At 40.5% G+C, this 24144-nt stretch overlaps 1 protein-coding gene across 1 annotated transcript in view; it reads left to right on the top strand.

Moving 5' to 3' along the window:
- The window catches only part of FHIP1A (FHF complex subunit HOOK interacting protein 1A), a 227316-nt gene that overhangs the window by 172947 nt on the left and 30225 nt on the right, over positions 1-24144 (top strand). The window contains exon 7 of the mRNA XM_060299695.1: positions 18762-18929. Coding sequence (XP_060155678.1) covers positions 18762-18929 — 168 coding nt within the window. The remainder of the gene's footprint in view (positions 1-18761; positions 18930-24144) is intronic.

Below are 24144 nucleotides of genomic sequence, written 5' to 3'. Positions count from 1 at the left end.
ACAAACGATCATTAGAGATTACCACAAGCAGCTATATGCCAATAAAATGGGCAACCTGGAAGAAGTGGACAAATTCTTAGAAAAGCACAGCCTTCTGAGACTGAACCAGGAAGAAATAGAAAATATAAACAGACCAATCACCGGCACTGAAATTGAGACTGTGATTAAAAATCTTCCAATAGGGCTTCCCTGGTGGCGCAGTGGTTGAGAGTCCGCCTGCCAATGCAGGGGACGCGGGTTCGTGCCCCGGTCCGGGAAGATCCCACATGCCGCGGAGCGGCTGGGCCCGTGAGCCATGGCTGCTGAGCTTGTGTGTCCGGAGCCTGTGCTCCGCAACGAGAGAGGCCACAACAGTGAGAGGCCCGCGTACCGAAGGAAAAAAAAAAAATCTTCCAACAAACAAAAGCCCAGGACCAGATGGCTTCACAGGCGAATTCTATCAAACATTTAGAGAAGAGCTAACACCTATCCTTCTCAAACTCTTCCAAAATATAGCAGAGGGAGGAACACTCCAAACTCATTCTACGAGACCACCATCCCCATGATTTTCAAGTGCAAATCTGAAGTCAGAGCAGTGCTCTCATGGTCCTCTATGCTTATTACCGTGTTCCTGCTAGATTATTCTTTCTACCACCTGTCTGTTTGTCCAGAATATGTTCATCTGTTAAATCCCAGTACAGTCCCCATATTGGTTACCACCTTGCACTTAAACACACACTGCTTTCTCTCATCCCTAAACTGCTGCTGCGCTTTTGACCACGGACCAGGCAGTCTAGCACTTGTCTCATCACGTGAATTTCACCAGCCAGCTGCTCTAAGTACCATGAGGGACAGGCTGTTTCTTATACTTCTTTTATGTACCCTCAGCTGCTGGTATATTGTACACATGAACAGCACTCAATAAATATGTAGTTGGTTAAAAAAATGTATCAAAAAACAGTGGCTAGCACCCTTAGCACTGCACTAGAATAGAGTTAGGTGTTTGTTATGCTGGAAGATAAAATTACCAAGACAAAGAACTGAAATTAGCTCTTGTTTCATGCCACTCACATGGAATCAAAGAATCTCAGATTTTGGGAACTGAGAGGAGAGATCATCTAATTCAAACCATCATTTTCCAGCTGAGAACACTAAGGCTTCTGATTGGAAAAGTTCAGTCCAGAGTCTGTGAGGAATAGAGCTTATTCCTCTATTTGTGAGAGGAATAGAGGGTACGGAATAGATGCTTCAGTTCCTTAACATTATCTTATCCACAGAAGGTTGATGTGGCAGCTTTACATTTACATTATGCTGTCCTCTAAGTGTTCCAAAGTGCTTTTCTATTATGTTGTAGAGGCTCACGTCTTTATGTTCTCACCAAAATCTGGGGAGAAAAGCGCTTTTCACAGAAGCTGTCACCACATCTCATTGTTGACCTTCTTCGTTAACATATGGTAAACTTCCTACGCGAGATGACGCAGCAGGTCAGAGGCTCCATGCTTGGTGTACAGCCACAGCAGTTGATACGCCGAAGATTACTTGACTTGCCCAACGTCCCCAGCTCCTAAAGGTTAAGATGCAAGCGTTTTGTATTCCCACTGCAGTCCATGTCAACTACCTTTTGAAAATGCCCTTTTTCTTTCTTAAATTATTATCTCTAGATTCTGAGAATTCCAGCTTAGAAAGGAAGTACACTTTTGAATTCCTGCTCGGGAAAGAAAGAACAGCTAACACAAGTATTTACCCACCCAGGGTAGAAAGTTAGGAACGAAGCTTGGAGCAAGGACAGCCTGGCTTTGCTGGGTGCAGAGAGAGGATGCTGCCCATTGTCAGGGAGGAGCAGAAAGCAGGAGTAGAGACCAGAGGAGGCTGGGTCACCTCACCAGCTCTCTGCTCCTCCTAAGTTCCCAGCAGGTTTTCCCCGTGCAGATTCAATATTTGTTTTATGTTGTAGGGGCCCCAGGACTTCAGTGATCATATTTAAATATCGTATAAACATGTCAAACAAAATAAGCACAATGTTTTGGTTATTTCTACCACTGTTTCTTTCCATTACATTTTAAATTAAAAAGTTATACTTCAGTGTTGGTTCTTATTCATTTAGTAGTTGACAGAAAATTTAACAGGTAAGTAAATATATATATATATATATATATATATATATATATATATGAAACAGAGTTTTAAACACTGAGTCTTGTCACATTAATGAGTCACAAAGTCAGTTGAGTAGGTCACAGTTAGCACTTCAAAACAGAATAAAATAGAAAATATCAGAGTGCATTGTGTTTAGTAATGGTAAATATCCTATATTATTGTAAAATATAATTCTTTTTTTGCATCTTTATTGGAGTATAATTGCTTTACAATGGTGTGTTAGTTTCTGCTTTATAACAAAGTGAATCAGCTATACATAAACATATGTTCCCATATCTCTTCCCTCTTGCGTCTCCCTCCCTCCCATCCTCCCTATCCCACCCCTCTAGGTGGTCACAAAGCACTGAGCTGATCTCCCTGTGCTATGTGGCTGCTTCCCACTAGCTATCTATTTTACATAAAATATAATTCTTATGATGGGTCATGGTTTGAAAAGGTTTGAAAAAGACAGTTATCATTTTTTGAAGGATTATTTGGAAATGGGTTATGAAATTAGTCTTGATGCTACGTTTCTGCTTTATCATGTGCTGCAAATGTTAGTTGGTCTTCTCTTGGTATAGAACATTCTTTTCTATTTTGAGTACCCAGTATATGGGAGTCACTGTTCTAAATGCAGGGGATGAGATCTCTTTAGCAGTTTACTTACAAAGCAAATCATCTTATTTTCAGAGAAGACACTGTATCAGTTTGCATAGGGTTTAACTGTAGATAACAGAAAACTCCCTTTAATAATCTCTTCCTGTTATATCCACCAATTCTGTTTACACGTCTCTGGCCAAGACGTATGCCGCCCCACCTAGATGCAAAGGAAAAAGGGAAATGTAGTTTTTTAGCTCTAAAGTTAGGGTTTATTCCCCAGGAAGAAAGAGAGACTGAGTATCGGGGGACATTTAGAAGTGCCTACCCCAAACCTCAGCATTTCTCACATGTTAACAAAATCTTGTTTCTATTGATGGGCAGCTGGAAGTTTCTGTTATCGTAATGACTGAAAAAGCGCCGGCTGGCCGGGCATAGGCTTGTGCAGATTGTCCACTGCACAGGGATGCCCAGCTAAGCAGGCAGAGGGGGAAATGAAGTGCACTTCCTGCTTGACTGTGGCCTCGTGTGGGGACGTGTCCACCTGCAGCACGGGCACCTTGATCTAATGGGCAGCAGGCACTTCTGCTCTCTGGCAGAGCCGTCTACTTCCAAACTGGCCCTGGTGGTGACTCTGCCGGGTGGCGGGGGCCAGTGGGGGGGCGTGGCTTTTACTGCTTCACAGACTTGCACTATACGGGCTGGTTTTGACTCAGAGGCAGAGTGCCAGGTAGTCTACAGGTGACCTTAAACACGTGACCCTAGATATACCTGGTTCTGCCCCTTTTTCTGGGACAGCTCTTCTTCCCTAGATTTGCTACTTTAAAAATTATAGAAGTTAGTAAGTAGCAAGGATATACTGTAGAGCACAGGAAATTATACCCATTATCTTGTAACAACCTATAATGGAATATATAATCTGCAAAAATACTTAATCAGTATACTGTACACCTGAAACTAACACAATATTGTAAGTCAACTATACTTGAAAAAAAAATCTATAGAAGTTAGGAGACAAACCTGTATTCCTTGTCTTAAACACACACACACACACACACACACACACACGGTAAACGTTTTAGCATTTGAGCAGGTCCCAGGTACTGTGAAGCCTCCGCATCTTTGACCTCGCTGTAGTTCTTCACGTCACTTTTCTTCTGTTGCAGGAAGGGAAAATTAGGGCTATAAATTAAGCTTACACTTACTTTTTGATTTGAAATGGAAAATGACACTTCTTTTCTTTTTCAACAAGTGCATGCGGGAGATAATGCAGTACCAAAGGATTCAGTTCTTAAGCATCAGGCTTATGAAAAGATAGGAAGGGTCCCACCTACTCTACACAGAGAAACACAAAAAATAACTCCCACAAAACTCCACCTTATCTAAGGCAGCCAGTCGGTATTTGTCTTGGAAACAGATGTGGAGAGGCGAGGGAGAATCTGGTCTGGAAGTTGGTGTAAATCTTTTCTTCTTTCCCTGCACTCTCCTAAGAGACCATTAAAAGTGTATCAGCAACAAATGCCCCGCAAGTTTTTCTTCAAGTAGTTGTAAGAAAACCAAAAAGCAAGGAGAACAGAAAGGAAGCTTACAGTCTGCTTATTTTACCTTCTTGGTATAATTTTCTTTTGCCCCACACTAACTTGGTTAAAAAATTGTGTATTTTATTTTATTTATTCATTTCCTTATTCTGAAAGTGATTTAGTTACATGGCTGGGGAGGTTGACTCAATGGACTCTTCCAGTAAACAGAAGATTACATAATAGCATAGAAAGTTGTCATATGTACACTAACTTCTTTTAAGGGCCTGCTCTCCCATCATTTTTATGTCTGACTTGCATTTTAGGTGAGAGAGAGAAAGAATAATTCTGACAGGATGCCCCTCTGTGTGCCTTACCCTGTGATCGTCCAGTGCCTGACGATGAGCAGGTTTGGGATAACAGAGAAAAACAACTAGAAAGACTAGAATTATTGAATTTGTTGGGGGCAGACACCTGTGTGTTTTCTCAGTCTTCCCTGTGTTGAGGTCTTTCCATCTCTCATGGAAAATTAAGCCGGGAGTGAAATCCGTCCTTCATCATCAGAACTTGCTTTTGTTATAGTTTTGGTGTCTAGGAAAATTGTCTGTGTATAAAATGCCATCCCCAGATAACACATGGAATGCAGCAGGCAGATGGACTGGGGGGTGGGAGCGGCGGGCATTAGAGGCCACCACCTTATAACTGTTCTCAAATACTTCATTCTAAAGAAGCTGCTTGTTGAGACTGGCCCACGAGCCATTTCCCCTCCACCGCTGGGTTTAGTGTCAGTCTTATCGGAATTCAATAGTATTGTCTTGTTAATCAAGGAGAGAAATTAGGGGGAAGCCCGAGGAAGCATTTCCTTTTTCCCAATGGGTCACTTTTCTTGGTAGCCATAATCAAGAGCTTGGCGTGAGTTTGGCTCCTTATTTTCAGTGAAATGTTATTCACTATAAAAGGAAGATTTCCTTTGCTGTTCACGTATCTTCAGATTAATCTAACTACCTTGCTAATGAAGACATCCTTAACGTGGGCTGTGAAGACCACATTTGTTCTTTTATTAGTGACAGGGCAGCTGATTTCCATCTTAACACATTTATTGATTATCCTTTGGGCCCCTGCTGCTCTACCAAGTGTTTTGAGAATTCACACTGTAGGTCAGACACAGTAAGTTTGCAATCTTAAAGGATGGATGAATGCATTAAGAAAATTGAGAAGGGGAATGGACTTAGTCTAGAAAAGAGGAAGCTGAGAGGTTTAATAAGAATCCTAGAATAGGATGGGAAGTTGAGTTTTGGGAGACAGCATTTCCCCATCACCACTTCTTAACGTGATGGCAGAGTAAGGCACACTTTAAATTATAGCAGCTGGAATCTTCCTGTACACTGAGGCGTGCTTTCTTGATTGCAGAGACCTCCTGAGCTGCGTTGCCAAAGGAAGCTGTGTCATCCCCTGTCTGATTGCCTTTGGTCGGCAACCATCAGACCTCCCTTCTTCTCTAAGCTTGCTTTCCAGGCTTCTGGAGATTCTGTTAGCCTACCCCAGGCTCCTTCCAATAAGTTTTCTTTTCTGTATAGGCCAACTCAGTTCTCCTGAGATGGTGTGGACTCAAAGGGCTGAAACAATATGATGAGAATAGTCCTTAATTACACATTGGTGCTCAAAAACTGATCAGTGATATTGTTGTAGTATTTTTTTAAAACATCTTTATTGGAGTATAATTGCTTTACAATGGTGTGTTGGTTTCTGCTTTATAACAAAGTGAATCAGCTATACATATATCGCCATATCTCCTCCCTCTTGCATCTCCCTCTCACCCTCCCTGTCGAACCCCTCTAGGTGGTCACAAAACACTGAGCTGATCTCCCTGTGCTATGCAGCTGCTTCTCACTAGCTATCTGTTTTACATTTGGTAGTATATATAAGTCCATGCCGCTCTCTCACTTCGTCCCAGATTACCCTTCCCCCTCCCTGTGTCCTCAAGTCCATTCTCTACGTCTGCATCTTTATTCCTGTCCTGCCCCTAGGTTCTTCAGAACAATTTTTTTTTTTTAGATTCCACATATATGTTTTAGCATACAATATTTGTTTTTCTCTTTCTGACTTACTTCACTCTGTATGACAGACTCTAGGTCCATCCACCTCACTACAAAAAACTCAGTTTCATTTCCTTTTATGGCTGAGTAATATTCCACTGTATATATGTGCCACATCTTCTTTATCCATTCATCTGTCTATGAACACATAGGTTGCTTCCATTTCCTGGCTATTGTAAATAGAGCTGCAGTGAACATTGTGGTACATGACTCTTTTTGAATTATGATTTTCTCAGGGTATATGCCCAGTAGTGGGATTGCTGGGTTGCATGGTAGTTCTATTTTTAGTTTTTCAGGAACCTCCATACTGTTCTCGGTAGTGGCTGTATTAGTTGACATTCCCACCAGCAGTGCAAGAGGATTCCCTTTTCTCCACACCCTCTCCAGCATTTATTGTTTGTAGACTTTTTGATGATGGCCATTCTGACTGGTGTGAGGTGATACCTCATTGTAGTTTTGATTTGCATTTCTCTAATGATTAGTGATATTGAGCATCCTTTCATGTGTTTGTTGGCAATCTGTATATCTTCTCTGGAGAAATTTTGTCTGCCCATTTTTGGATTGGGTTGTTTGTTTTTTTGATATTGAGCTGCATGAGCTGCTTGTAAATTTTGGAGATTAATCCTTTGTCAGTTGCTTCATTTGCAAATATTTTCTCCCATTCTGAGGGTTGTCTTTTCATCTTGTTTATGGTTTCCTTTGCTGTGCAAAAGTTTTTAAGTTTCATTAGGTCCCATTTGTTTATTTTTGTTTTTATTTCCATTTCTCTAGGAGGTAGGTCAAAAAGGATCTTGCTGTGATTTATGTCATAGAATGTTCTGCCTATGTTTTCCTCTAAGAGTTCGATAGTGTCTGGCCTTAAATTTAGGTCTTTAATCCTTTTTTTTTTTTTTTTTTTGTGATACGCGGGCCTCTCACTGTTGTGGTCTCTCCCGTTGCGGAGCACAGGCTCCAGATGCGCAGGCCCAGCGGCCATGGCTCACGGGCCTAGCCGCTCCACGGCATGTGGGATCCTCCCGGACCGGGACACGAACCCGTGTCCCCTGCATCGGCAGGCAGACTCTCAACCACTGCGCCACCAGGGAAGCCCTTCTTTAAGCCATTTTGTGCTTATTTTCGTGTATGGTGTTCGGGAGTGTTCTAATTTCATTCTTTTACATGTAGCTGTCCAGTTTTCCCAGCACCACTTATTGAAGAGGCTGTCTTTTCTCCGTTGTATATTCTTGCCTCCTTTATCAAAAGTAAGGTGACCATATGTGTGTGGGTTTATCTCTGGGCTTTCTGTCCTTTTTATTGATGTATATTTCTGTTTTTGTGCCAGTACCATACTGTCTTGATTACTGTAGCTTTGTAGTATAGTCTGAAGTCAGGGAGCCTGATTCCTCCAGTTCGTTTTTCTTTCTTAAGATTGCTTTGGCTATTCAGGGTCTTTTGTGTTACCATACAAATTGTGAAATTTTTTGTTCTAGTTCTGTGAGAAATGCCATTGGTAGTTTGATGGGGATTGCAATCTGTAGATTGCTTTGGGTATTTTAGTCATTTTCACAATGTTGATTCTTCCAATCCAAAAACATGGTGTATATCTCCATCTGTTGGTATCATCTTTAATTTCTTTCATCAGTGTCTTACAGTTTTCTGCATACAAGTCTTTTGTCTCCTTAGGTAGGTTTATTCTTAGGCATTTTATTCTTTTTGTTGCAGTGATAAATGGGAGCGTTTCCTTAATTTCTCTGTCATATTTTTCATCATTAATATATAGGAATTCCAGAGATTTCTGTGCATTAATTTTGTATCCTGCTGCTTTACCAAATTCATTGTTTACCTCTAGTAGTTTTCTGGTAGCGTCTTTAGGATTCTCTGGGTTTAGTATCATGTCATCTGCAAACAGTGACAGCTTTACTTCTTCTTTTCCAATTTGGATTCCTTTTCTTTCTTTTTCTTCTTCTGATTGCTGTGTGTAAAACTTCCAAAACGATGTTGAATAATAGTGGTGAGGGTGGGCAACCTTGTCTTGTTCCTGATCTTAGTGAAAATGGTTTCAGTTTTTCCCCATTGAGAACGATGTTGGTTGTGGGTTTGTCATATATGGCCTTTATTACGTTGAGGTAAGTTCCCTCTATGCCTACTTTCTGGAGGGTTTTTATCATAATTGGGTGTTGAATTTTGTTGAAAGCTTTTTCTGCATCTATTGAGATGATCATATGGTTTTTCTCCTTCAGTTTGTTAATATGGTGTATCACATTGATTTATTTGTGTATATTGAAGAATCCTTGCATTCCTGGGATAAACCCCATTTGATCATGGTGTATCATCCTTTTAATGTGCTGTTGGATTCTGTTTGCTAGTATTTTGTTGAGCATTTTTGCATCTATGTTTATCAGTGATATTGGCCTGTAGTTTTCTTTCTTTGTGACTTCTTTGTCTGGTTTTGGTATCAGGGTGATGGTGGTCTCATAGAATGAATTTGGAAGTGTTCCTCCCTGTACTATATTTTGGAAGAGTTTGAGAAAGATAGGTGTAAGCTCTTCTCTAAATGTTTGATATAATTCGCCTGTGAAGCCGTCTGGTCCTGGGCCTTTGTTTGTTGGATGATTTTTAATCACAGTCTCAATTTCAGTGCTTGTGCTTGGTCTGTTTATATTTTCTGTTTCTTCCTGGTTCAGTCTTGGAAGGTTGTGCTTTTCTAAGAATTGTCTGTTTCTTCCAGGTTCTCCATTTTATTGCCAGAGTTGCTTATAGCAATCTCTCATGATCCTTTGTATTTCTGCAGTGTCAGTTGTTACTTCTCCTTTTTCATTTCTAATTATATTGATTTGAGACTTCTCCCTTTTTTTCTTGATGAGTCTGGCTAATGGTTTATCAATTTTCTTTATCTTCTCAAAGAACCAGCTTTTAGTTTTACTGATTTGCTATTGTTTCCTTCATTTCTTTTTCATTTATTTCTGATCTGATCTTTATGATTTCTTTCCTTCTGCTAACTTTGGGGTTTTTTTGTTCTTCTTTCTCTAATTGCTTTAGGTGTAAGGTTAGGTTGTCTGTTTGAGATGTTTCTTGTTTCTTGAGGTAGGATTGTATTGCTATAAACTTCCCTCTTAGAACTGCTTTTGCTCCATCCCATAGGTTTTAGGTCATTGTGTTTTCATTGTCATGTGTTTTTAGGTATTTTTTGATTTCCTCTGTGATTTCTTCAGTGATCTCTTGGTTATTAAGTAGTGTATTGTTTAGCCTCCATGTGTTTGTAGTTTTTACAGATGTTTTTCCTGTAATTGATATCTAGTCTCATAGCGTTGTGGTTGGAAAAGATACTTGATGTGATTTCAATTTTCTTAAATTAACCAAGGCTTGATTTGTGACCCAAGGTATGATCTATCCTGGAGAGTGTTCCATGAGCACTTGAAAAGAAAGTGTATTCTGTTGTTTTTGGATGGGATGTCCTATAAATATCAATTAAGTACATCTTCTTTAGTGTATCATTTAAAGCTTGTGTTTCCTTATTTATTTTCATTTTGGATGGTCTGTCCATTGGTGAAAGTGGGGTGTTAAGGTCCCCTACTATGATTGTGTTACTCTTGATTTCCTCTTTTATGGCTGTTAGAATTTGCCTTATGTATTGAGGTGCTCCTATGTTGGGTGCATAAATATTTACAATTGTTATATCTTCTTCTTGGATTGATCCCTTGACCATTATGTAGTGTCCTTCTTTGTCTCTTGTAATAGTCTTTGTTTTAAAGTGTATTTTGTCTGATATGAGAATTGCTACTCCAGCTTTCTTTTGATTTCCATTTGCATGGAATATCTTTTTCCATCCCCTCACTTTCAGTCTGTATGTGTCCCTAGGTCTGAAGTGGGTCTCTTGTAAACAGCATATATATGGGTCTTGTTTTTGTATCCATTCGGCCAGTCTGTGTCTTTTGGTTGGAGCATTTAATCCATTTAGATTTAAGGTAATTATCGATATGTATGTTCCTATTTCCATTTTCTTAATTGTTTTGGGTTTGTTATTGCAGGTCTTTTCCTTCTCTTGTGTTTCCTGCCTAGAGAAGTTCCTTTAGCATTTAAGGCTGGTTTGGTGGTGCTGGATTCTCTTAGCTTTTGCTTGTCTGTAAAGGTTTTAATTTCTCTGTTTAATCTGATTGAGATCCTTGCTGGGTAGAGCAATCTTGGTTGTAGGTTTTTCCCTTTCATCTCTTTAAAGATGTCCTGCCACTCCCTTCTGGCTTGGAGAGTTTCTGCTGAAAGATCAGCTATTAACCTTATGGGGATTCCCTTGTATTTTATTTGTTGTTTTTCCCTTGCTGCTTTTAATATTTTTTCTTTGTATTTAATTTTTGATAGTTTCATTAATATGTGTCTTGGCGTGTTTCTCCTTGGATTTATCCTGTATGGAACTCTCTGTGCTTCCTGGACTTGATTAACTATTTCCTTTCCCATATTAGGAAAGTTTTCAACTACAATCTCTTCAAATATTTTCTCAGTCGCTTTCTTTTTCTCTTCTTCTTCTGGGACCCGTATAATTCGAATGTTGGTGTGTTTACTATTATCCCAGAGGTCTCTGAGACTGTCCTCAATTCTTTTCATTCTTTTTTCTTTATTCTGTTCTGCAGTCGTTATTTCCACTCTTTTATCTTCCAGGTCACTTATCCATTCTTCTGCCTCAGTTATTCTGCTATTGATTCCTTCTAGAGAATTTTTAATTTCATTTATTGTGTTGTTCATCATTGTTTGTTTCCTCTTTAGTTCTTCTAGGCCCTTGTTAAATGTTTTTTGTATTTTCTCCATTTCCAAGATTTTGCATCATCTTTACTGTCATTACTTGGAATTCTTTTTCAGGCAGACTGCCTATTTCCTCTTCATTTGTTTGGTCTGGTTGGTTTTTACCTTGCTCCTTCATCTGCTGTGTGTTTGTCTTCTCATTTTGCTTAACTTACTGTGTTTGGGGTCTCCTTTTCGCAGCCTGCAGGTTCGTAGTTCCCTTTGTTTTTGGAAGTCCGCCCCCAGTGGGTAAGATTGGTTCAGTGGGTTGTGTAGGCTTCCTGGTGGAGGGGACTAGTGCCTGTGTTCTGGTGGATGATACTGGATCTTGTCTTTCTCGTGGGCAGAACTGCATCTGGTGGTGTGTTTTGGGGTGTGTGTGACCTTATTATGATTTTAGGCAGCCTGTCTGCTAATCAGTGGGGTTGTGTTCCTGTTTTGCTAGTTGTTTGGCATGGGGTGTCCAGCACTGTAGCTTGCTGGTTGTTGAGTGGAGCTGGGTCTTAGTGTTGAGATGGAAATCTCTGGGAGAGCTTTCGCTGTTTGATATTACGTGGAGCTGGGAGGTGTCTGGGGGACCAATGTCCTGAACTCGGCTCTCCCACCTGAGAAGTTCAGGCCTGACACCTGGCGGGAGCACCAAGACCCTGTCAGCCACATGGCTCACAAGAAAAGGGAGAGGAAAAAGAAAGAAAAATAAAATAAAACAAAGTTATTAAAATAAAAAATAATTATTAAAAATAAAAAATTAAAAAGTAATAAAAAAAAGAAAGAAGAGCAAGCAAACCAAAAAACAAATCCACCAATGACAACAAGCGCTAAAAACTATACTAAAAACCCCCCAAAAAACGGACAGACAGAACCATAGGACAAATAAAAACAAAGCTATACAGACAAAATCAGACGAAGAAGCATACACATACACACTCACAAAAAGAGAAAAAGGAAAAAAATATATGTCGTAGCTCCCGAAGTCCACCACCTCAATTTTGGACTGATTTGTTGTCTATTCAGGTATTCCACAGAAGCAGGGTACATCAAGGTGATTGTGGAGATTTAATCCGCTGCTCCTGAGGCTGCTGGGAGAGATTTCCCTTTCTCTTCTTTGTTTGCCCAGCTCCTGGGGTTCAGCTTTGGATTGGCCCCACCTCTGCGTGTAGGTCACCAGAGGGCGTCTGTTCTTTGCTCAGACAGGACGGGGTTAAAGGAGCAGCTGATTCGGGGGCTCTGGCTCACTCAGGCCGGCGGGAGGGAGGGGTACGGATGCAGGACGAGCCTGCAGCGGCAGAGGCCGGCGTGACATTGCAACAGCCTGAGGCGCACCATGTGTTCTCTCCGGGGAGTTGTCCCTGGATCACGGGACTCTGGCAGTGGTGGGCTGCACAGGCTCCCGGGAGGGGAGGTGTGGATAGTGACCTGTGCTTGCACACAGGCTTCTTGGTGGCTGCAGCAGCAGCCTTAGCATCTCACGCCCGTCTCTGGAGCTCGTTTAGGCGGTGCTCTTAATCCCCTCTCCTTGCTCCCCCTCTCATTGCCCCCGAAACAATGCTCTCCTGCCTCTTCGGCAGCTCCAGACTTTTTCCCGGACTCCCTCCCAGCTAGGCGTGGCGCACTAAGCCCTTCAGGCTGTGTTCACGCCGCCAGCCCCAGTCCTCTCCCTGGGATCTGACCTCCCAAGCCGGAGCCTCAGCTCCCAGCCCCGCCCGCCCCGGCTGGTGAGCAGACAAGCCTCTCGGGCTGGTGAGTGCCGGTCGGCAGCGATCCTCTGCGCGGGAATCTCTCCGCTTTGCCCGCCGCACCCCTGTTGCGCTCTCCTCCGCGGCTCCGAAGCTCCCCACTCCGCCACCCGTAGTCTCCGCCCGCGAAGGGGCTTCCTAGTGTGTGGAAACCTTTCCTCCTTCACAGCTCCCTCCCACTGGTGCGGTCCCATCCCTATTCTTTTGTCTGTTTTTTCTTTTGCCCTACCCAGGTATGTGGGGAGTTTCTTGCCTTTTGGGAGGTCTGAGGTCTTCTGCCAGTGTTCAGTAGGTGTTCTGTAGGAGTTGTTCCACGTGTAGATGTATTTCTGATGTATTTGTGGGGAGGAGGGTGATCTCCACGTCTTACTCTTCCGCCTTGTTGTCTTTGTAGTTCTTTGTATTGCAACTAAGAAGAATCTTTCTGGAACAATTAGTAACAGGAACAATTAGTAACAGGAAAGGGATGGATCAAATGATCATTGGAATACTCTTCAGATCTCTGCTTCTAAGCTAAAATATATTTTTTTATTTTATTTTAAAATATATTTGGTTTGTTATTTCTGACCTGAAAGCCATGCTATGAAATACCTTTCTTAGTGATATTTGGAATATTTCAATAACAAAATTCTATTGGATGTGGTTCAAATATAACGGATCATATATTGAATTATACTCTGATAGGTTACATTATAATGAAGTAGTAGGATACAGATTATACACACATAGAATAGGAAAAGAAAGGCTCTAGAAATAATTTGTTGACTTCTCCAGGGAGAGGTTTATCATACCTAAGAGCTCCCAGCCTCCACCCGCCCCGGTGGAGATTAGTCCCTATCATAGGTAATTAGTCAATCAATTAATATTTAATTGATTTAATTAATGATTATGTTTAATGTATTACAGATACATTGAGGAAATGCTGGGGAAAAGAGGCAGAGACTGGCTTTATTTTTAACATCTTTTCCTAAAGCTATGTTGCTGAAGTCATTGTAGCCATCACTGTAATCTCCTCCTTCCTCAGGTGTTTTAGGAATGAGTAGCCACACTTATGGATTTTGGATGTTATGTCCACTCACGGTCCCCTGCCTGCCTCTGGCAGTGTGGTCAATGCAGTGAGTGCCTGCAGGTCGAGAAGCAGAAGGAGCCAGGCAGGAGGGAGCCTCAGTCATCAACTGCAGACTCTTTTCAGACTTGGGATCATTGAATGTTTTCTGTCCTGAATTTGACTGAAACAGTGGGGCCGCTCCCTGAGAACCAGGGTGACTGTCTTCCCTCTGTTCCTGAATGTTCCTTGTGCTCTATATCCTTGGAGGGAAGGAGATGCATGGGAAGAGCCCATCCAGCTGCCGCCCTTGACAGCACTTGGGTGGACATGCCTCCTGCCTATCTGTTAGCTTGTCTTTCTCTGGCAGCAGCAGGAAGGGTCTTAGCCTGTGTTCCCCTGTTTCATGCAATCCAGCCTCATCTTTCCTTCCCCGCTGCTGCTTTCTGTGGGCAGAGGACCCCTGGTCTCCTTGTTTCCTGCTCTCTGGGTGGAGCCGCTGGGGCTGAGGGCTCACAGAGGACCCAGAGGAACCCTAGCTTGTCTAGTTTTCTCCTCTACACCAAAGGACTAGCCAAGGAAGGGTGGCTTCTAACTTGGAGAGGGTGCTACAGTCACCTGATCCCACTGGCTGACACCTCCCTGGGCGACAGAAGGTAGGACCCATCTGTTTGTCCCAGTGTGACTAGATATCACACACACACACACACACACACACACACCCAATTAGCAGGTGGGAAATATATTTTTCAGGACAGACAATAAACCTGCCATTACAGCGAGGATTCTGGTGCTAATTTAGATGCAAATGGAATTGCCCAACTGGAGCTGATTACAGAAAGGTCAAGATGTCTATATGCTCAGTTTCCCTCCTGCGCTGTGCATTAAATGGGCATGACGGCTGGGCTTGGTTCTAGCCTTCACTTTTGAGAGAGTTTTGACTTTGTAGAAGTGGAATGTGACGCACAGTGTCAACTCCTCCCTTCCCACTCACCCCCTTTTTTCAAAGAAAACAAAACCTCTATTTTGTCCATTTCTGGCAAACTTGAAATTTTCATTAAAAAATAAAAATGCACTGTTGGAGCTCTTAGGCTCGAATAAAAAGGAGTAGACTGACTGTAAATTCTGTTCAGAGAACCGATCCCAACTGTACATGCACTTCACCCAGATTCAGGCCATGCTGGGTGATGGCCTGGAGTAGAAGGAACTGGTGGGGAAAGGATGGCAGAAAGGACTGTGAATTTGTTGGGTTACTGCAGTACTACTTCAGTGGTTTTCAGATAGTTTTGACTGTAACTCATGGCCAGAAATTTATTTTATACATTTGCGTGTGTGTGTATTTTTTTATTGAACATGTAAGAAGTCACATACATAATATATTGTATTACATATAGTTTGAAGAAAATATATATACCAAAGTTTCACAAAACAGTAGTTACTCATGCTACGTGCAGTGTACTCTAATATTTTCCATTTGAATCTGGTCTAAACCATGAGTGGACCAATACATTGATTTTACTACCCACTTTTGGGTCTCAAACTGTTGTTTGAAAAACACCAGTTTAAGGGATTGGTAAAGGGCACTTGGCATGAAGGAGGACTCAGGTAAGGGCTGGTGGAGGTGGAGAAGGTGGCCAGGAAAGAGATTTCAAAGAATAGACTAAACTGGACTGGATAGCAGTAAAATTAAGTACCTGAGTCAGAGCTCCTTTCTAGAACTTGGGCTGACAAGGAAGCATGTGAAAGTGCCTAAACAGATATCCTGTTTGGGTTCATGGTTGTACCTCTCTTGTCAAGGATAATTATTTGTTTGTGGGAACCGAGTTTTCCTTAGGTCATTGCTGCCATTGCGGTCTGCCTTTTAGAAGAAAGAACGTTCCTAAGCTTTAGCATTCTTAAGCTTTATTATTGCATATTATGTGGTAGAACCTCATTTACCGTTTCTAGTAGAATTTCTATGTAAATTCATAGCTACCTGCAGTTCTTTATAGAACAGGTCCATAAATATTGACAGTCAGCCATAAGGCAGAAGGTCCTCCTTACATCAACAGCCGATTGTCCTTCATAATTGGACCACGAGGAGGAGGTTGCTCTCCCGTTTTGCTGGTACTTGCTCTTTGGGGCGTCAGGGGAACCTGAGTTTTACAGTCTTCCCAGCAGAGCCGCCTTCCCATGGTGGTTCATCGTTAGCTTTCAAGTGATCACACTTAGGCTCTAGTCTCTTTCTCACTAAGGAGGTTACCTATTTGGAGGATTAGAGGAAGTTTCTGAGAAGTAAGGTAATGGGGCAGGAGAAGATTTTCTGGGATAACAGGCTTCTAAGGGCTCTGAGCATATGGAGGAGGGAAGAGATGGTTAGAGAATGGAACCAGATTTTCTTGGTTGGGGTATTAGTTTAAGATGAGTGTGACCTCAATTTATAAAGACTTTGCAACTGGATGCTTAATAGAATTGGGCTTTTAATATTTATAGCCTGTTATGTAAATACCGCCCCTCCAAGTGCTTTCTTAAATCCTCTTAGCTTATAAATGACAGCTTGGATTTCTTAAAAAAAAAAAAATCTTTTCATTTATCCAGCTTAAGAGTAGTAAACAATAGATGCTTAATTCCCTTCTTTCATGCCAGGCCCTGAAGACTGAGATTTAGATTCTAAAGAGTTTATTGCTGTGCTTTTGAGCTTATTACGGTCATGCGTAACTTAAGGGGGGAAAAACTCATGCTGCATTACTGATGCAGAGGCAGCTCCTGGAATTCTGTGTGACGTGTCAGCTTAGCAGCACTCCATAGGTAAGTTGAAAAAACAGTATTGCAGGAACTACATGCAAGGCCCCTTTGGAATGATTAGTGCTAGTTTTTTTCTAGTGATCAAGATTGTTAGGGAGTTAGATTTTTGCCTAAAGGCTTTCCCCCTTAGCTATACTGGTGACGTCAGTTATTCTATAGGTCTTTATAAAGAAATATCCCCACTCACTGGGGCCTTCAGATCTCATGCAGAGAAGAGGGAGGAATTAAAAACTTAAGCTCAACTCTGACAGATGTAAATTGCTAGGTCCTTGGGGATTGTCATTTGTTCAGGAAACGCTTATTAAGTACCTTCTATGCGCTAGGCTCTTTGCATTGCGCTGGAGTAATAAAGAAAAAGTCACAGCTTGTGTCCCAGGACAATATTACAAGTGCCGTGAGCCTGGGGCTAGCGAACATGGGAAAACACAGGATAGGAGCAGTTTGTTTCAGAAGCAGGGCAGCCCACGTGAAGCACTCTTCTCGAGGTAATTTATCTGCCATGCAGTTGATGCTTACCTATTTCCTTTGCTATATTTGGGCCACGGAGAGCCCTTTACCGTTGGTCAGATGACACAGGGGTGTGTTGAGTGTTTGAGGGCTCACAGGATTGGCTCTGAGCTGGGGAGCGAAGGGCTCGACGCAGTGCTCGGGCCGCTCACAGTGCTGCCGGGTGAGCTGTCCATAGATTCTGAGAGTGGATTCAGATGTCCTATAGGGGCCGTGCTTAAAATAAAGAAAACAGACAGAACTGGTTTGGTATTATCTATTTGAACGCATCTATCTAGAACATCCCTAAGAACCAAGAAATTCGTAAAAGTAATTTAAGCCTTTTTGCACAGATGCATCCACACAAGGCCTATCTACACTTATATAGCAGGTCTGGAGATGTGGTTTCTAAACCGATTTGTGGATTTTGAAGGCAGAAAAGGAGAAGAGGAATGGATTTTTAAAGGAATGGCCCAGTAACAGTATGATAAAGTGACAGTTAATGCTTTTAAAGGGAGGAAGAAAGAAGATGGAATACTGGAAAAGAAAAGATGTAATCACTCGAAAATTATCACCATCTGTTTCATTTAGCATCAGGTGCATTAGACTTATGGCAGGGGAGATTTCTAAGCTTTCTAGGGTATAAGGTTGGAATCTGAAATTTTGAACTGTTTCCCTGGTGATTTTCACGTACCCCTGTTTGAGTCTTTCTATATTACAGATGGCAAGGCAATTGATGACCCCTATGCTGCTTTTAGGAGGATGAAGAAACGTATATTAGCTCTTAAAATATTCCCAATAAACATGTGTAAAATTAAAATTTTGATGCTTTAAGGATCAAATCCTCAGCTCTTTGAAAAACTTGACTGTTCAGAGGGTTCTATTTCCTGAAAGATCAACATTTTACTACGTGGGAAAATCACACCATATAGAAAATAGTAATCTGTATTATTAAAAAAAGTCACAGTTACTTCATAAGCAGTAAACTCTTATAGCAGTTTATAAATAATACTTATATATATATATTATTCAGTTATAAAAATTTGGCTTACAACTTTCCAGAAACATATCTGAACATCTTGTGTTCAACAGCATTTTGTGTCTGGACCTCTCATTTGCTATTTATTATATTATTATTTTGTTTGCTAGAGCATATATATAACCCAACTTCCTAGACAGAAAATATGTTCTTATGTTCCTAGCTCCTGTACATAGCAGGTCCCAATAAAGGTTTATTGAATGACTAATAATGAAACAAGTTGTACTGAGCTTTATAATTAATCCCTTACTGACCATGGAAATACTTTCTGTTATCTTTTTTTCTCCTTTGTGATTACACGCTAAAATCTTGATGGTGTTCGAACTGCATCTGGTAATTAGAGTCGTTGGAACACTTGAATTGCTTCTTTCTGCCTTTGCTTTTCCCTTACTGAATTAAAGGGTGGAAGCAGCATGAGGTTTTATGGAATGTGAATAGGTTATGGGCTTCAGATGAAGCTCTGAAGTGTGTTCTTGTGGCAGGCGTGTTCTTGCCTTGATGGGTTCACTGCGGTGAGGCTGGGGGCCATTGAGGAGGCATGTATCAGAGCATTGAGGGGATGCTCACCTGTGCTCACTCTGTCATTGGTCCCAGGTGACTGTGGAGGAGGTCATGACCACAACTGCATATCTGGACCTTTTTCTGCGTAGCATCTCTGAGCCAGCACTACTTGAGATCTTCCTCCGTTTTATCCTGTTGCACCAGCATGAGAACGTCCACATCCTAGATACTCTCACGAGCCGAATCAACACCCCATTTCGGGTAAGGAAGGCCCCAGAGGAAGGGAATTTATAGCTCAAGAGAGATTTCAGGAGAGTTTGTTTTTGGAATAAAATTATGAATATTCTGTTTTCTTGCAGCCATTACTTTTCTATTTGGGAAGAGATGAACTAGATAATTTGTTTTGCTATCAGGAGCCCTTCTGTCAGGGAGGTGGGAGTTACTGCCTTTCATAGGACAATTTTTCTCAATTTGTCTGGGTTGGCACTTTCTTCTGTAGAACCAGCAGAATGTGCTTCTGAGGAGACAAGGTACAGGGGAACATATGGGCTTAATTAAGTTCAGGTAAAGCCAGGGAACCAAAGTGTATCAAGTCTGGGTATTTAGAGATCATATTTCTGTCCATAAGTGTTTTGAAATGCACGTCTGGGCAGTTGTGAATTTAGGTAGTCATTCTTTAGTTTGGTGCTCTGATTAACTTTGAAAATCCTCTTATACCATTAGTGTAATCCTTTGCAACCCTCTCTCCAAAGGCTGTCTATTTAAGTGCAATTATTGTTTTAAAAGCAAAGGTATCGTTGAAGAAAATGAAAACACTAATTTGTAAAGATACATGCATTCTAATGTTCATAGCAGCATTATTTACAATAGCGAGGATATGGAAGCAACCTAAGTGTCCATCAACAGATGAATGGATAAAGGTGTGGTATAAATATACAATGGAATATTACTCAGCCATAGAAAAAATGAAATTCTGCTATTTGCAACAGCATGGGTGGAACTAGAGGGCATTATACTGAGTGAAATAAGTCAGACAGAGAAGGACAAATATTGTGTGTTATCACTTACATGTGGAATCTAAGAAATAAAACGAATGAATTTAACAAAACAGAAACAGATGCAGAGGACAAGCTGGTGGTTACCAGTAGGGAGAGGAAAAGGGGAGGGGCAAGATAGGGGTAGGAGATTAAGAGGTACAGACTACTATTTATGAAATAAATAAGCTACAAGGATACATTGTACAGCACAGGGAATATAGCCAATATTTTATAATAACTTTAAATGGAGTATAATCTATAAAAATGTTGAATCACTATGTTGTACACTTGAAACTAATATAATATTGTAAATCAACTATACTTCAGAAAAAAGACCCATTAAAAATTCAAAAAAAGGTAAAGGAATAATTAACAGTGTTATTGTTTGTAACATATGTAGATGTAATGTGTATAACAGTAATAGCACAAAGGGGGGAAGAAGGAATAGAGCTATATAAGAGTAACATTTCTGTATTTCACTAAAATTAATTTAGTATAAATCTGAAGTAGAGTCTGATAAATTAAGATGTATATGGTAAGTTCTAGAGCAACCACTAGTAACTCAAAAAAATAGTAAAAAAAAAATCATTAAAGGAATTAAAATGTTACTATGGGGGAAATATTCACTTAATGTAAGAGAAGACAGTAAAATAGGAATAGAGGAACAAAAAGATATCAGACATATAGAAAACAAAAAGTAAATGGGCAGATATAAATCCAACTATAATGATAATATTAAATGTAAATAGATTAAAAATTCAATCAAAAGGCAGAGATTGTCAGACTAGATAAAAAACAAGATCCAACTATTTGCTGCCAACTGGAGATACACTTTAGATTCAAAGATAACAGTAGATTGAAAGTTAACGGATAGAAAAAACAGGTTACACAAACAGCAACTAAAACAAAGCTGGAGTGGCTATACTAATAAGCCACAGATTAGGCTTTAAAACAAGAAATGTTACTAGAGAGAAAGAGGGACATTTTATAATGATAAAGGATCAATCCCTTGGAAAGATACAACAATTATAAATATATATGCATCTAAAAACAGAGTCCCAAAATTTATGAAGCAAAAACTGGTGGAATTTAAGGGAGAAATAGAAGATACAACAATAGTTGTGGGATATTTCAACACCTTACTTTTTTATAATAGATAGAACAAGTAGGCAGAAGATGAAAAAGGAAATAGGAGACTTGAACAATGCTATAAACCAACTAGACCTAGCGCAGTCATCTGTAGAACACTCCACCCAACAGCAGCAGAATGTACATTCTCTTCAAGTGCACACGGAATGAACACTGTCCAAGATGGACCATGTGATAATCACTTTCAATGAATTTAAAGCAATTAAAATTATACCAGGTATGTTCCCTGGCCACAATGGATTGAAATTAAAATTTATTGACAGAAAGAAAATTCACAAATATGTGGAAATTAAACAGTACTCCTAAGTAACCAGTGGGTCAAAGAAGAAATCACAAGGGAAATGAGAGTGTACTTTGAGATAAATGAGAATGAAGATACAACATACCAAAACTTACGGGATGCAGTATAACACTGCCAAGAGGGAAATATATAGCTATAAACACCTACGTTAAAAAAGAAGAAAAATCTCAAATCAGTAACCTAACCTTCTACTTTAAGACACTGGAAAAAGAAGAGCAAACTCAAACCAAGCAGGAGGAAGGAAATAATAAGGATTAGAGCAGAAATTAAGGAAATGAAGACTAGAAAAACAACAAAATCAATAGAAAATCACCAAAAGCAAAAGTTGGTTCTTTGACCCTCTTACACTGTTGATGGGAATGTAAATTGGTGCAGCCACTGTGGAAAATACTATGGAGGTTTCTCAAGAAAACTAAAGATAGAACTAGCATATGACCCAGCAATTCTACTCCTGAGTATATATTCGAAAAAAACAGAAACACTAATTCGAAAAGATACATGCACTCCAATGTTCATAGCAGCATTATTTGCATTTGCCAAGGTGTGGAAGCAACCAAAGTATCCACCAACAGATGAATGTTTAAAGAAGATGTGGTATATATATATTCAATGGAATACTAGTCAGCCATAAAAAGGGATGAAATTTTGCCATTTGCAAAATTTGGATGGACTTAGAGGGCATTATGCTAAGTGAAATAAGTCAGACAGAGAAAGACAAATACTGTCTTAATATTACTTACATGGGGAATCTAGAAAATACAACAAACTAGTGAATAAAACAAAAAAGAAGCAGACTCACAGATATAGAGAACAAACGTGGTTACCAGTGGGGAGAGGGAAGGAAGGAAGGGCAATATAGGGGTAGGGGGGAAAAGGGATATAATGGGATTATATGGAATCAATGTGTGTGAAACTTCTGAAAATTATAAAGTACTGTAGAATTTAAAGAATCTTTCATTCAATAAAAACAAACCAAAAAACCTCATAAAAAAGTTGGTTCTTTGAAAAAGTTGACAAAATTGACAAACTTTTAGACTACTAAGAAGAAAAGTGAGAAGAGTCAAATTAGTAAAATCTAGAATGAAAGAGGGGGTATTACTGTTTGTTGACCTTATAGAACTAAAAAGGATTATATCCATTATACCCATGGGAAGACTTGGACCAGACATAGAGAACTACTATTGCAGCCTCTGCCCAGTGGAATGATGCCTTGTCAGAGTTTATAATGAGATACAATATTCATACAGAGCAAAACTGTATAAAGCCTAAATATACAGTTTAATTGTAAAGAAAACACCATGTCATCATCATTCAGGGGAGAATGAAACATTGCCAACACCTCATAAGCCCCTCGGTAGCCCTCTCTGATTACAACCCTCTCCCTCTCCTGCAGAAATAACCATGATTCTGATTTTTGTAATAAATATGCCTTCTCTTTTCTTCATAGTTAATGACATCTGTATGCATTGATAAAAAATGTAGTTAATAAATAAATAAATAGGATTATAAGGGAATACTGTGAACAACTGCATGCCAAAATATTGGATACATTAGGTGAAACAGGCAAATTCTAGAAAGACACAAACTTCTTTTTTTTTTTCATAGTTACTAAAATTTTACTCTTTTTTTTACATCTTTATTGGAGTATAATTGCTTTACTATGGTGTGTTAGTTTCCGCTTTACAACAAAGTGTATCAGTTATACATATACATATGTTCCCATATCTCTTCCCTCTTGTGTCTCCCTCCCTCCCACCCTCCCCATCCCACCCCTCCAGGCGGTCACAAAGCACTGAGCTGATCTCCCTGTGCTATGCGGCTGCTTCCCACTAGCTATCTACCTTACGTTTGGTAGTGTATATATGTCCATGCCTCTCTCTCGCTTTGTCACAGCTTACCCTTCCCCCTCCCCATATCCTCAAGTCCATTCTCTAGTAGGTCTGTGTCTTTATTCCTGCGAAAGACACAAACTTCTGAAACTGATTCAAGAAGAAATCTAAAATCTGTAAAAAAGTAAAAACTTTTGTGTTTCAAAGGACACCATTAAGAAATTGAAAAAACAGCTGACAAAATAAGAAGAAATCTTTGCAAATCATGTGTCTGAAAAGATACTTGTATGTAGAATAATGAACTCCCTGGACTCAGTAATAAAAAGACAGATACAGGGTGCTGAGCACCCTTGACAGTGATTTGCCCAGGTTACTATGGCAACATATAGAGAGGACTCGGACTGGGGAAAGCGGGTGTTGAGTGGTAATCCTGGGAGAAAGAGAAGAAAGATTTCCTAGGAGAGGTGATGCCTACAGTCAGTCTTTGAGAATAAGTAGGGTTATCCTGCAGAGGAGACAGAGGAAGACATTCCAGGCAGAGAAACAGCATGTGCAAAGGCGTGGAAGGAACGGAATGAAGTATTTGCTTCTTCCTAACTGTAAGGTGTGACCTGTCCTGAGCACAAGAGATGTTTTGGGGCACGCCAAGTACAGCTCTTTCTCTACAACGCCGTTACGGATTTCATTGACCAGCTTGTAAACCTGTCCTGCCTAGAACACAGACTCGCCCTTATTCTCCTGTACAAAGAATGAGAGCCTAAATGACTTAAGTGGCCTGGTGGAGCAGCAAAAGCTTACTCCCAAAAGGCACGGTGATTTTATAATGCACCTTTGGGAACCTTCTCTGTTGGACAGTTTATCTTTCCTTTTTGGAAATCAGAGACTGCAAGAAATCTTGTTTTTTAATGAACATCCTAGGAAGGTATAACATCGTCCCTCAGCACTATGGGAAATGGAACCCGGGAGAATGTTTGCCCCAAAGCCAAGAGATAAGGCAAGAGGAGCTGAGGCTTAGGGCTGAGGACTCTGGAGAGAGAGAGATGGCTGGGGTATATGCAATTTTCTGTTAGCCCTGTCTTGCAAATAACCAGTGTCGTATTTGAAAATAACTAGGAAAACAAATGACATAAGTAGGAGATGGGGTGTGTGTGTGTGTGTGT

This window comes from Globicephala melas, chromosome 5 (genome assembly GCF_963455315.2).
Source record: "Globicephala melas chromosome 5, mGloMel1.2, whole genome shotgun sequence".
NCBI classification, from domain to species: domain Eukaryota; kingdom Metazoa; phylum Chordata; class Mammalia; order Artiodactyla; family Delphinidae; genus Globicephala; species Globicephala melas.
Note: the sequence above shows the minus strand (reverse complement) of the source record. Positions and strands in the feature narration are given on the sequence as shown.